The 14,712-nt window shown below is 40.7% G+C and overlaps 1 protein-coding gene across 2 annotated transcripts in view; it reads left to right on the plus strand.

Moving 5' to 3' along the window:
• Positions 1 to 259: 259 nt before the first annotated feature.
• The window catches only part of MAPK14 (mitogen-activated protein kinase 14), a 75,421-nt gene continuing 60,968 nt past the window's right edge, over positions 260 to 14,712 (plus strand). For both annotated transcript variants that reach the window (XM_065913172.1, XM_065913173.1), the window contains exon 1: positions 260 to 392. In XM_065913172.1, coding sequence (XP_065769244.1) covers positions 277 to 392 — 116 coding nt within the window. In that variant the 5' untranslated portion in view covers positions 260 to 276. The remainder of the gene's footprint in view (positions 393 to 14,712) is intronic.

The following is a 14,712-nucleotide window of genomic DNA, read 5'->3' on the forward strand; positions in this document are numbered from 1 at the left end:
GAGCTGGGCGGGGCGTCAGCCCAGGGCCCCGGAGCGTGCCCCGGCCCTTCGCAGGGCTTCCCCCGCCGTCGGTGAGGCGCATCCAGCCGCTGCGGCTGACAGGGGCCGCGCGCGCGCGCGCGGGAGTCGTCAGGGTCACAGCAGCCGCACCTGCGCGGGCGGCCAGCGCAGGGTTCCCCGCCCGACCGGGCGGGCTACGAGGTCAGGGGAAGCGGGTGCGGGTGCAGGCGGGGCCCCGCAAGGGCCACCTCCTCGCCCCGCGGCCACCGCTGGAAGATGTCTCAGGAGAGGCCCACGTTCTACCGGCAGGAGCTGAACAAGACCATCTGGGAGGTGCCCGAACGTTACCAGAACCTGTCCCCGGTGGGCTCCGGCGCCTATGGCTCTGTGTGGTGAGTGTCACCGGGCCGGGGGCCTCGCCGGGCTGGGTGGCTCCGTATGCCCCAGAGTCAGGCCTGCCCCCACGGCTCAGCAATGCACCCAGCGGCAGGAATTTTCCTTGGGGGGAGGGCATCCCAGCCCTCTTCGCCCCCTGTCCTGCACTCCCTGTCCCCCTTGCACCCCCGCCCTGCACGCCCACGTAGATGGTCAGCTGTGTGTAGGACGCAGGTCCACGGTGGGCGGTGGGTCATGGTGTTGGAGCCGGGCCCTGACTCGCACCCTGCGCGTTCCCTTGGCGGGGGTGGGGGGTGGGTGCTGCTGCGGGGGCAGGAACACGGGTCCCTCTTCGGAGGTCTCCCTGCTGGCATCGAGCAGAAGGACTCTCTCGAGATGTGCCTGCCCTCGGAGCAGACAAACCCGGGGAGCTGCTCGGAGAAGCAGAAGGGCAAAGCTCGACTGCGGTCATCTGAACAAAACTGAAGACGAAGGGCGTTGAGTCCGGGCTTTTTTGCAAACCTCTGTCGAAATTGCATTTTGAGAAGGGTTCTTTTTGAATTCGCACTTGAATTAGCAGCTATCCAGGGAGCTTAAAATACCGACTTTATCTCGGTGAGCCCTGTGCCAGCTTGAGTAGTGTGTTTCCGATTCAGTTGAAAGCGTATTTCCTTTTCGCAGAGTTGGGGGTGGTGGTAGTGCCTGCAAACACACTGCAGCTTGAGAAGCTGGCGGCCTCGCTGATTAGTCACATACTACTGCTCATTTTAAGTATTGTTTGACAAAACAATTTTCTCCTTTGGAGCAAGTGAGGTTCAGATCCGTTGGACGCCCTCAGGATCAAAAAGTTATTAACAATGCTTCGATGTATTATAAATATTTTTTAATCGTGATAACTCTTGTGAAACACTGTTTTTAAAGTCCCTTAGAGGGTTTGCAGAGAACTTAATCTGCACTTACACCCTGAGAGGTACATAATGGTTTTCATGGGATATGGAGTATATAGCCAAGGAAGGAAGAGACACTTTTCAGCTTTAATTCACACTATGAATGTCTTTTAAGCACTACTGTAAAATTTCAAGACTTCAGTTCATTAACTTTTCTAACTTCTAAGGTTTTATACACTGTATTTTAGATTTTGTGTAATTTGAGAGCTGATCTGAAGCTATTTCATGTAATTCCTCTGCATGCATTATTTGCAAAGAGGTCCCCAAAATTAGTTTTTTGTTTCGCGGCAGATTCCAGGCTTTTAGACTTGTTAATCTTTAAATATAATTCCTGTGTTTCTTAAAGCCCCAGCGTGAATTTCCTGTTTGGTAGAATCTTCTGGGTAATTGAGATTGTGCAATTGTGTCCAGTAACAGATCATATTGCATTTTCTAGTTCAGACTGCTTGAGTGATGTTGCTGATGGCCCTATGCTTGACATCTTTTTTCCATTTTTATAGCGTGCTGTTGATTTGCTAATTTTCGAAGATGTGTTTGGATCGTTGCTCCTTTAACAGCTCACTTGTTTACCACCAGTTTTCATTCTGGAATTGACACGTTAATTTTTGTGGTACTGAATTTTTGTTTCCAATCATTATTGTTTAAACTTTAGTGGAGCATTACGACTCAACTGCTTGCAAGGTTTCCCTACTATTGATGTGAATAAGTCAGCCCTGGCACTAGAGATCCAGTGAAGTGCTGATAAAACACGAACTCCACATTTTTTAGTGCTTTATCTTTCTGGTTTATAGAAGCCATCAAAACTGACACTTGGAAGTAATTTTGTTAAACAGGTTTTAAAAGTAGGTAATACATTCACATTGTATAAAATGTAAAAGGCATAGAAAGACAGGGAAAAGTTTCTCTTTCTCCGGTTGTACTAGTTCTTTTCTCAAGAGACAACTGCTGTTAAGTTTATTGAGTGTCTTTCTGTGGAGGCAGTTCTGCTAAGGGTATTTAAGGTGTAACCTGTAGCATATTGGTGGAGAAAAATAACCAATGTTATGTGATAATTGACCATAAACAAGTGTAGTTGATTTTGGATTGAAAATATCAGAATTTACATTCACATGTGTTATCTCATTCAGAGCGGTTATTTCAAGTTGTTCTTTCAGCCAGCAGCTTTCAGGTGTGGCAGAAAAAAAAATGTTTTTTAATCTTCTCTTAGAATCCACTTTGGAGCCTGTGTTATTTTTCACTATCTTCATTTTTTTGAGAGCAGATTTGATTTTAGGAAATAACAAGTTAGATTGAATCCAAATAATTTAGAGAATTTGGACTCAAGTCTGGTGAAAAAGATTAGGCAGCCAGGTTGGTGATACTGTTTGAGGTCAAATAGGAGTTGTAACCATTAAGTAATGACACAGAATTTCCTGTGTGACTTGTAGAACTGGATTGAAGTCTGTTCCAAAAAAGAATCTCTGAAAGTATTTCAAGGAATGCAACGTCACTGAAATAATGTGTCAGTTTCCTAATTTGATTGCTCTGAAATGTGATACACTTTGATGTGTTAACTTTAAAAATTAAAAAAAAATATGAAGCCAATTTTCAGTGTTTTCATTTGTACTAAGTATCTAGTAAAGCAAGTGTGATAACTAATCGTGAATTAAAGATCAAGGAATCGAAATAGAAATTTGAGTATTAGAGTTTTACAAATATGCCTTTCCTTCTTAAGGGGTAAAGGGAACTAAACTGAAGCTTGCAACTTTAAGGAACTTTGTGTGCTGTCAGTGAGGGGAAATGAAGCAAAATTGTTCAAGACTATGGTGTTGCAAAGCATTGATTTTGTGGTTTGGGGACTAAAGGGGCGGGAGAGGATCTTTGTGGTGAGTTTAAGGAAATATAAACAGGAACTTAAATGCCTTTCCTCTGGTGTATGGGTTTTCCAGACTCTTGCCTTTGATTATAGGAGGTGGTAACCATAAAACAGGTGAGAGATCAGAATTATTCTTAAATCATATTTAATCACTTATTAAATAATATTTATTGAGTATGATCCAACTATGGACCAGCAACTTAACACGCACACATCTTTAGGGGCGTCCCAGGTGATGCTAGTGGTAAAGAACCCGCCTGCCAATGCAGGAGACACAGGTTTGATCCCTGAGTGGGGAAGATCCTGTGGAGGAGGAAATGGTAAACCACTCCAGTGTTCTTGCCTGGAGACTCCCCATGGACAGAGGAGGCTGGTGGGCTACAGTCCATAGGAAAGAGTCAGACATGACTGAAATGACTTAGCACTCATGGACCAGATAGCAGGCTAGGGTTTCTTGAGTTAGACTGTTAAACAAGACAAAAGACAGTTCATTCCCTGGTAGGGTTTATAGTGTGATGTGAATAATAACTGCATTTTCTGGATTGCTTTCTATGTTCTGGGCATTGTTCTGTGCTGTTTATATTTATCATCAGTATATACCAAAACTTTGGTAAAAGAATGGCAAAATTTACTAAGAGGTCAAATCCAACATCCTAAATGCTTTGTGAAAATAAATGTAATAAAGATAAGTGAAGCTAAGTTTTCTAGTATTAATAGCCACTCATCATTTTAAATCCTTTTTAAAAAAAGCATGAGCCAGGGCACAAATAAATAAAAGAATGTCATTATAGAGTGTGCAGCGGTGACTTTACTGACTCCTAATCAGTGAAAGGGGTATGTGTGTGTGTGTTAGTTGCTTAGTCATGTCTGACTCTTTGCAATCCCATAAACTGTAGCCCATCAGGCCCCTCCATCCCTGGGATTCTCCAGGCGAGAACACTGGAGTGGGTTGCCATTTCCTTCTCCAAAAGGAACTATAGAGAGAAAGAAAGTGAAGTCGCTCAGTTGTGTCCGACTCTTTGCGACCCCGTGGACTGTAGCCTACCAGGCTCCTCCATCAATGGAATTTTCCAGGCAAGAGTACTAGAGTGAGAGGGGTAGCCTTTCATTTTTCTAGTGGGATAGTAAGCCCATGCTGATCTTTCTTTCCATTTGCTCTTCTTTGTAACCAAAAGCATGGTGGTTGGCTGCATGTTACCAGTACCAGCCAATAAATATTTAAACACAATGGCAAAATATTTGTATTATTGATATGTAAAGACTTTAAAGAAAGAGTTCGTTTAAGTTGGCTATAAAGTCATTGTTTGTAAGATTCCCGTTTTTCACGGGCCTCATTTGAAAATAAGGGTATCCTGAACCTCTCAGCCAGTTTCATTCCTTGATACTGAGGACTCCTCTGCCTTCGTTTCCCTCTACTTTAGCCTCAAAGATCTATTAATATCTCACTTTAGTATTAACAAACATGTATATGGGATTTTATACTTTATAATGTATTTGCATTCAAAGCATTATTCAGTTTTCACTGGCTCTGAAGGCTAGCATTAACCTAGTTTTATAGATGAGGAACTGGACTTGTTAAAGGAGTGGTATCCAGTGCTGCTTTGGATTTGGTTCTGTGATTTCAGTACTTCAGAATCCTCCTTTCCTATGCATTAGGCTGCTAAGACTGTCCGGTGGTGCCTTCCCGGATGCTGTTTGCCTCTCCGCACCCTCCTTTTGAGAAGAAAGGGGTTGCTGGATCATTTGAAATAGTAGAGCTATGACTAACCAATCCCACCAGTGTAAACCTGGCTAACCTGAGGTAATGACTTATTAAAGTCACATCTCTTCCTCAGAATTGATGGACCAGTTCCCAAAGAATTATCAGTGCAAACAGTTAATTCGTGAATTTATGAATCCCTTTGGTTTGAAATTCTTCTGTGCGCATTTTGGAAAGTTGAGACTATCTGTACATGTTTCTGTTATGTAAGTATAGGATATAAATAGAAATAACTGCTTCTCTAGGCCTTTGAAAATACCTTGGATTTTTGCTCTTTGCCATGAAATTTGGTATTGATTTTTTCCTATCCAAGAGGTATAATTACTGTCGAGCTCAAAAAAAAAAAAAAAAACAAAACACCAAACAACAAAAAAACACACCTTGTTATGAAGTGGGTTCCCTTGGCTCTGAAACCTAGAAATCTTTTCATGGTTATCATGTACTTGGAAGTGATTCATGTGTTTCTTCAGGACAAATGAAAACAGAACTTCTAAACCTGAAGTTTTTGTTTGTTTGTTTAAGTAAATGAAGCTTTTAGTATTAGAAGTAGTTGTCTTTGCATAGTGTTTTCATAAAGTAAGTACGGGTGCGTTAAGATTTTATAAAGTTAACCAATTTCCCAGCATTTTAGCCTTTAAATAATTTATTCTAGGGAGGAAGTAGGTGGTGGTTTGTAGATTCTGCACTTTTGACAGTGAATCCTGGGTTCTGACATACTTGGCTCCTAGGCTGAATGTTGGGGAGAAAAAAGTACAGAAGAGAGGAGTCCAGAATGATGCCTAAGTTTTGGCCTTGGACAGATGGATAGGTCTCAACTTTGGGGTCTTATAGGGTGTATGGTTGTGGAGTTAAAGATGGAGAAGGATGGGTTCATGCTCATCTCCCTGAGGATAGGACTCTCATGTGTTTTACTGATACTTTGAACACCTGTTGTGTGTGTGTAGGGGGTCACTTTTTAAGTGCTAGAGATGGAGTGTGAGCAAAACAGATGAAAATTTCTGCCTGTAAGAAGCTATAGGGGAAGGGGAAACAGGGGTAGACCGTAACTAAGTAAGATTCATAGCAGGTCAGGTGATAAGCCCCACGGGGAAAATGAAGGAAGGAAAAGGGAGGGAGTCCTGGATCACTGGATCACTTTAAGCAGGGTAGACGGGCTAGGCCTCAGGGACCCAGTGACAGCTGAGCAAAGACCTGAAGGAAGTGATAGACACTGGTTGGACTTGGCTGGGAAGGAAGAACATTCCATGCTGAGGGATCACCACATGCAAAGGCCCTATTCTCCAAGCTTACTCTGCACTGGGGTCCCTGCTTTTTCATTTCTGTTTCTTACCCATTCAGAGGTGCCAATCGTACTTTAGGACGGAGTGGAGGAGTCAGATGAATTGGTGCGCAGCCGTGACCCATGCTCCTTCCAGAAGGTTCAGTGTCCCCGAGCCAGTACTTTTCGGTGGGCCCTAGAAATTCAGGGTACTCTGATCTAGCTCTTTAAATAACATGTAAAGCTTACTTCACTTTTCAGGTTTCTGTTGCCAGATGGAAGAGAGCAAAGAGATTAGCTCTAGACTTCTGGTGACAAAAGAAGATTAGCCTGCTGGCAGGCTGAATGTTTTCTAACTTGTTTGGGCTTCTAGGTTTTTTCTTGCTATTGGGTTATTTTTAAAAAGTCATTTTTACCTTCTTTCAGCTCTTAAGATCTCATTTATTTTCTGTTTTATTTGGCCATGTATCTGCTTTACATTCCTCTGATTTCTGCTATTACAATAATTTTAGTAGCTGTTGGATTATTATTACCTGTTAACAATGTTTTGGCTCCGAGCCCCCAATGAACTTCTCTGTTAACTTGAATAAATCTAATGGATTGAAAGGTTCTACACATGTGGCCCATTAAAGACCTGTAGGATTTATTTATTTTCTTTTCTGCCTTTACAGATAAAAGTTTCTTTCTCTTATGAAAGCCATCCCCCTTTTACGGCTCTATCATCTAGTTGCAGAAAATAAGTATTCCTAAACACAGATTCCCATGACAACATAACAAAAAGGTAATAGAACAAGTGTTTATTTTGTCTAAGCCTGCTGTCTGAGTAACTTTATACCCTGAGCATGTTGGCTCCTGTTGCTTTGAATGATGTTCCAGATTTCCTTATTTTCCTCAAAACCTTCTCCCCTTAGGCCTTGGTGACATTGTCACTGAGCCTGGGACACAGAGGAAGATACGTGAGTGTGTGTGTCTTACTGTCAGTCTGCCCACAAGGATGCGTCTGTGTTTTCCCAAGCTTAAGGGCCAGAGTATAGGCATCACACATCATTATACCAGGAAAAAAAAAAATCATGAAAAAACCCACACCAATTTCTTCTTTGCTTTCTTAACTTCATTAATTTAGTTTGGCCAGTGCTAAAGCACTGTTGGAGGTGTTCTGTTTATAAAGATTGAAAAGAAACAAAAAAGCAGAAAGGGTTCTTGCTTTTGAAAACAGCAGTCTAGAAGGGGCACTTTTGCGTTGCTTTCTCAGAGATTATTTTTGGAAGTCCTTTGTAGCTTTTCTTTTCCTCCTTCTTTCAGCTTTAGTTGCCATCTCAAATCTACTTTTCTATTTCTAATGCTTATCTTAAAATCTTCTTTTAGATTTTTCGGTGTCTGTTGAATCTAATGACATACTGGTGACTTTGGTACATCAAGGGCAACTTTTTTTGCAAGGGTATGTGTTTGAAATCTCTGTCAGAGACCTTTCCGTCTGATTCAGAACTAGAAAGTGATGACATCAACATGTGCCCACAAGAGGTCAGAACTTCTTCTTTTGATCTGCTGAGGGCTCAGGGAGGCTGTGTCTTGCGGAAGAAAGGGACGATGAGGATAAGAGTCCTCTAGACACTTAGGTGCATGCATGCTCAGTCATTCAGGCGTGTCCAACTCTTTGTGACCCCATAGTCTGCAGCCCACCAGGCTTCTCTGTCCTTAGGATTTTCCTGGCAAGAATACTGGAGTAGGTTGCCGTTTCCTTCTCCAGGGTCTAGATACCTAATGCAGCTCTGTAATTCCATATAGTGTAATGTCTCTGACCTTCTCACCCGCAAATTGTTTGCTGTTGTTCAGTCGCTAAGTCATGTCCAACTCTTTGCCACCCCATGGACTGGAGAACACCAGGCTCCCCTGTCCTCCACTGTTTTGCGGAGTTTGCTCAGATTCATGTCCATTGAGTTGATGATGCTGTCTAACCATCTCATCCGATGCCACCCCCTTCTCCTTTTACCTTCAGTCTTTCCTAGCATCAGGATCTTTTCCAGTGCATTGTCTCTTTGCATCAGGTGGCCAAAGTATTGGAGCCTCAGCTTCAGCATCAGTCCTTCCAATAGGGTTGATTTCTTTAGGATTGACTGGTTTGATCTTGCTGTCCAAGGGACTCTCAAGAGTCTTCTTCAGCACTACAATTCGAAAGCATCAATTTTTCAGTGCTCAGCCTTCTTTATGGTCCAACTCTCACAGTACATGACTCCTGGAAAAATGATAACTTTGACTATATCGACCTTTGTTGACAAAGTGATCTCTCTGCTTTTCAATATGCTGTCTAGGTTTATCTTAACTTTCCTACCAGAGAGCAAGCATCTTTTAATTTCACGGCTGCAGTCACCGTCCACACTGATTTTGGAGCCCAAGAAAATAAAATCTGTCACTGCTTCCGCTTTTTCTTTATTTGCCGTGAGGTGATGGGACCAGATGCGATGCCCCAAGTCTGTCTGGTGACACTTAAGTTGAAATGTCTGGTTTATGCAGTATTTTTTGAACTCTTCATTCTTATATTTCTTTATCCTTGTGGTAAATATAACTTTATTCTCATAAATAATTGCTTTATCCTTAATATCCCTAGTAGCAATTTCTTTTTCCCCTCTTCTGTCAATTCCCTCATATAGGATTGTTAAGTAGCTTGAACCTTCATCCTAAAGGAAATCAGTCCTGGGTGTTCATTAGAGGGACTGATGTTGAAGCTGAAACTCCAATACTTTGGCCACCTGATGCGAAGAGCTAGCTCATTGGAAAAGACCCTGATGCTGGGAGGGATTGGGGGCAGGAGGAGAAGGGGATAACAGAGGATGAGATGGTTGGATGGCATCACTGACTCTAAGGACATGGGTTTGGGTGGACTCCGGGAGTTGCTGATGGACAGGGAGGCCCGGCATACTGCAATTCATGGGGTTGCAAAGAGTTGGACATGACTGAGCGACTGAACTGAACTGATGCAAAAGGGGAAAAAATAGCAAGTTAAGAGAATAGACAGTAACTATTATGAGCATCTATCAAACTGTGTTTACATTCACAAATATAGTGTAACACTAGGATTACTCATCCTGTTGACATCTTGGGTTGATATTTTTTGTTGTTGTGGGGGATATCTTGTGCATTGTAGGGTATTTAACAGCATCCCTGTATCCCTACCCACTAGATGCCAGTCGGAACCCCCATGTGACAACCAAAAATGTTTCTAGACATTGCCACATTTAATCTGGGGGCAAAATAACCTTTGGTTGAGCACTGTTTATAAACCCTATATGTTTGGGTTGATTAGCCCTGAGTGAAAACTTGATAGGATAAGTTGAACTTTCCACCTGCAAAAGGAAACACTATATTTTCTGTGCATATTCCTTTTGAATCATTGTCCAATACAGTCGCAACAATGGCCTTGTTCATATACTGTACATCCAAGTTTATAGTTCCAAACCTAATGTCAAGAATGTCTAACCCTTTGGATTTCAAGGCTATTGAAAAGTAATGTTTCATGCCTCCCCCTGATTATTTTTCTACATATTTCTTGAGGACAGTCTCTGAGATATTAACTACCTTAGGATTAGATTCAGGTTATAAACTTGTATGGTTCAGCCTTAGATATGTGGAGCCGATACTTGAAGGAAGCTTTTCATTAACACTGTTGAATGACAGTGGTCATGAAAATTACAATCAGGAAATGAGCCAGTTTCCTAAAGATTTCTGTAACTCTAGGTGTTAAAAGTGAAAAGTGAAGTCGCTCAGTCGTGTCCGACTCTTAGCGACCCCAGGGACTGCAGCCTACCCCGCTCCTCCATCCATGGGAGTTTCCAGGCAAGAGTACTGGAGTGGGGTATCTAGGTATTAAGGCAGCATAATTTTGGAAGTTTGAAATATGTGTATTTTTGTACTTATGTTTTATATAGGTTTGCTTTAGTGAAAAAGATCTGTTCGACATTCCAGTGTAATGTGTTAATGGCTTTCAGTGTATAAGAGAAACAGATATAAAAGATTAGTGAATATGTTTCATATACATATATATGGGGCTTCTCAGGTGGCTCAGATGGTAAAGTGTCTGCCTGCAATGCAGGAGACCCAGGTTTGATCCCTGTGTCGGGAAGATCCCCTGGAGAAGGAAATGGCAATCCACTCCAGTACTCTTGCCTAGAAAATTCCATGGATGGAGTAGCCTGGTAGGCTACAGTCCATAGGATTGCAAAGAGTCAGACATGACTGAGCGACTTCACTTTATATATATATATATGTTCACGAATGCGTTGTATCTGTTTCTTTTATACACTGGAAGGTGTGTGTGTGTGCGTATATATATGTATGTATGTATGTGTGTGTATATATATGTGTATACTGGCTTTCCTGGTGTCTCAGTGGTAAAGAATCTGCCTGCCAATGCAGGAGACATAGGTTTGATCCCTCACCTGGTAAGATCTACATGCTGTGGAGCAGCTAAGCCCATGTGCCACAACTACTGAGCTGGTGCTCTAGAGCCTGGAAGCCGTAAATACTGAGCCCGTGGACTGCGGCTTCTGAAGCTTATGCAACTAGAGAGTAGCCCCCACCTGCTGCAACTAGAGAAACAGCCCAACCAGCAACAAAGGTCTGGCACAGATACATAAATGAATAAGATTTTTTTAAAAGTATTGATGTATACAGAAATATGAAGGTCCAGTGGGCTATAGTAGCTAGAATGTTTCATGGAGGAAGAAGGATTTCAGGATTATTTTGAAGGATGGGTAGTGTTTGGAACATTTCTAGAAAGGGAACATTTTTAGGTAACAGGAGAAAACGTAACTAAGAAAATTGGATATGAGATGGACTAGCCTGACAGGAGGAATATCTCAGATAGGGTGAACCCACTTCTGGTTTTCATTCGCCGTGTGCTTCAGAATCACTTGTGGAGCCTTTAAATGTACAGGTGCTTGGGTCCTACCTCCAGAAATAATTAGGTCTGGAGTAGGATTGAAGCAATTGCATTTTTCTAGGCAGTGGAGAGCTAGCTATAGTTTCTTGAGTTGTAAAGTAGGAGAGGAAGTATTTTAAAACTGATCTGATTAGAGTATTACAGAATGGATTGCAGGAAGCAAGTATGTTGCTTTGGAAAATCTGTAGTAATTTATGTGCGTTTCTGTTCAACCTGACTCCGCAGTTGGTCTTCTTAATTCCTTGAGGTCAGGATCTTTGGTATTTATTTACTAATCTTGCATTATGTTCTTAAGGATAAACAGATAAATACATTATAGCTTCTGCTCTCGTTTAAAGTCTAAATTGGGAAACAAATATATACAGTAATACCTTGGTTTTTTTTCAGTTCAGTCTCTAAAGAATTGGCTGCATTATATTGCTGATTGTAGTAATTCTTAGATTCTATCTATTAACTGCTGAGTGAATGTGCATTTTAACTTGTAGAAATAATATTTTAGTTTTCCATAGCATAATAACAAATGATCGAGGATTTGAACCCTCGTTTATGTTTTAATAACTGCTCTATCTTACTGTTACTTCAGAAATACACTCAACTTCAAATTTCACAGTAAGAGATCTAAAAATACATATTGAGAATTTGCTATGTGATAAACCCCATACTGGAAGCTGATCATGAAACTCTTATATAATAACACATTCATATCCATTTGGAACATTTACTACCTGTCTTTTATTGTTCATAAAGTTATAGTTCATACATAATTATCTTATGTGAGCCTCAAAACAACATTGTAAGATAAGCAGGGCTAGTGACACCCCCATTTATTGATTTGGATGCAGACTCATAGACGCTTTGGCCACGGTCATCTGCTAGGAAGTTCCAGAACCAAAACTAGAATTGAAATCTTTTTACTACTAGTTTACTTTTCTCTATGTGGGACTGCCTGTGTTTATGCTTAGCAGAATTTTTTGAGATCAAATCATTGAAAGACCATTCACTGAGGTGCAAACATAGCTTTGTTAAGTGGAATTTTGGTGACTTTTTTTATTCCTGGAACAATAAAAAGTACTTACACGGTATTAGCAAAAGTAAGCAAGATATTTTCCAGTATTTTGATTTAAAAAATCAAATTGCTAAGTGTAATGATATAAAAATATTTGATACTCCTGCTTCAAAGGAGTAGTATTTAATTCTCCTCCCCTTGTGTGAAGGCGGTTATTTAGTGACTCACATTTCTAAAGTATAGAATGTGGCAGAAATGATGGAGTGTGACTTCTGAGGGTAGATCATAAAAGACATTGTGACTCCTGCCTTTGTCTTTCTTTGAGATCATCTGCTCTGGGGCAGTTTCTCAACCTCAGTACCATTGGTACTTGGGGTCAGATAATTCTTTGTGGTGAAGGATATGTAACAGTATCCCTGGCTTCTACCCTCTAGATTCTAACAGCATCACCCTCTCATCCCCACCAGACACCCCCGGGTGAGATGTCTCCTGAGGGACCTCTGTTGAGAACCACTGCTTTGGGGAAGCCAGCTACTATGTTGAGAAGCCCTGTGGAGCAGCCCTGTGGAGAGGTCCATATTGCAAAGAACTAAGGGCTGCTAGTACTGAGGGAACCATCTTGGGAGTGGGTCCTCCAGCCTCAGTCAGGCGTCAGATGACTCTTGCAGTGGCCAGCATCTTGCAGCTTCAGGAGGGACCATGAACCGGAACTACCTCGCTAAGCTGCTCCTGAATTCCTGACTCACAGAAACTGAAATCCTAATCCTGTTTAAGGCAGCAAAATTTGGGATAATTTATTATATAGTGATAGATAATTAATACTCTTAAGTGTTACTGTAAAAATATATATTCAATATGAGAGTCACAGAAATAGCAAAATCTGAAAGTCGTGAAGTCATGTTAATGCCTGTTATGTGCATCTCTAGTTTGTAGGGTGTTTTTCTGGATGTGAAACCTATGAACACTATTATTGCAAAAGACTTAATTGTAGCAGCAAGGCAAGGTTCATTGATGGCAATACCTGATAGTTACAATGTAATATATGATGTTATTATTTCAGATTTTCTTGAAAGGAGTTAAAAACTAATGACAACTTATAAAACATGTATTATTGAAATTTTCAAACACATAAAAGTAGAGAAGATACATATCCATGGTGGCAACATTCTAACAAGACTTTGGAAAATAATCCCCAATAAAAGAAGTAAAATAATCCATGTATAATATTTTTGCGTTCAACGTGGGATAACTATTGCAGATATATACTTCACATTGGCAGTCAGAGATTTATGTTAATTGACACCACAGAGCTTTTAAAGCTTCATTGAAGAAATATCTTACAGAATTACTGTTTTTCAAACGGAACTTTCAGCAAATGAAGAGTAAGTGCATTTTAATTGCAAATGATTTGGGATTTTTAGATTGTATGCCTAAGTGAATTTCTATATTATTTGAATGTTAGTTTTCATCAGCTTGGTAAAGAATCCACCTGCAGTGCAGGAGACCTGGGTTTGATCCCTGAGTTGGAAAGATCCCCTGGAGAAGGGAAAGGCTACCCATTCCAGTATTCTGGCCTGGAGAATTCCACGGACTGTATAGTCCATGGGGTCGCAAAGAGTCAGACACAACTGAGCAACTTTCACTTCACTTCACTTTTCATCAGCCTAGTAGACATTGAAGCAGTTATGAAAAAAATTTTGTTTCAATAGTTTAGAAGCTTTTGCAGGAGGAATTGGACCAGATTAGAAATGGCAAGTATTAGCATATATGTTGCCATTCCATGACTGCCAGCCACATGGCTAATGTCCCTAGTAAATCCTATTGCAAATATATTTTCCTGTCTGAGTGAGATTTTCATGAAAATACTGAATTTGCCTAAAAGTTTTAGAACTGTAAAGTCTGGAAGGCAAGGTAAGTGATCGTTTATGTAACTTTCCCATTGTGGGCTATATATCTATTGATAAGATTTTTCATATGTCATTTGTGTTTTAAGTCTCTGAGAGGTATTTTTTAGAAACCAAAAAGCTGGGGATTGGTCATATTGCACGAACTTGTAACAGCTGTATTAATAACATCTGGTTTTCTCCTAATCAATCTGAAAGTGTAATTGTAAGAAGCTGAAGTCCATTTAAAAATACTATATATAGTGCAAGTAGATCATTTTGTGATTTAAAGTCAGTGTTAAATCCCTTGCTATTCTGAAGAATATTTTTTAAAGTTCTTAAATGATAAACTTCAGTTTTTGCACAAAGTAGCCCTTAGTTTCATGACATTATTTCTAAAATGGAGGGGCAGAGCATAAGCATCAAAAGTACAGTGATACTTGCACACTTGTCTGAATTTAGAAGAAAGAACAAGTAGCTTTCTCTAGTAGAGAGAAATGTGTCAAAAAGAAATATTTCCAGTATGGTGTTTGTTGAAATTTGTGTCAAGTATAACAGGTAAAGAGAAAGTTCAGTTAGTCATCTGAATTACTTAGTTATTTAGAAGGCACATTTTGAAAACTCACTAGTTAACCTGGATTCAGTTGGAAAAGAGCCTCAAATTGTATGGAGATGTTATCTCTTTGCAAATTA

Source organism: Muntiacus reevesi, chromosome 20, assembly GCF_963930625.1.
Source record: "Muntiacus reevesi chromosome 20, mMunRee1.1, whole genome shotgun sequence".
Classification (NCBI taxonomy): domain Eukaryota; kingdom Metazoa; phylum Chordata; class Mammalia; order Artiodactyla; family Cervidae; genus Muntiacus; species Muntiacus reevesi.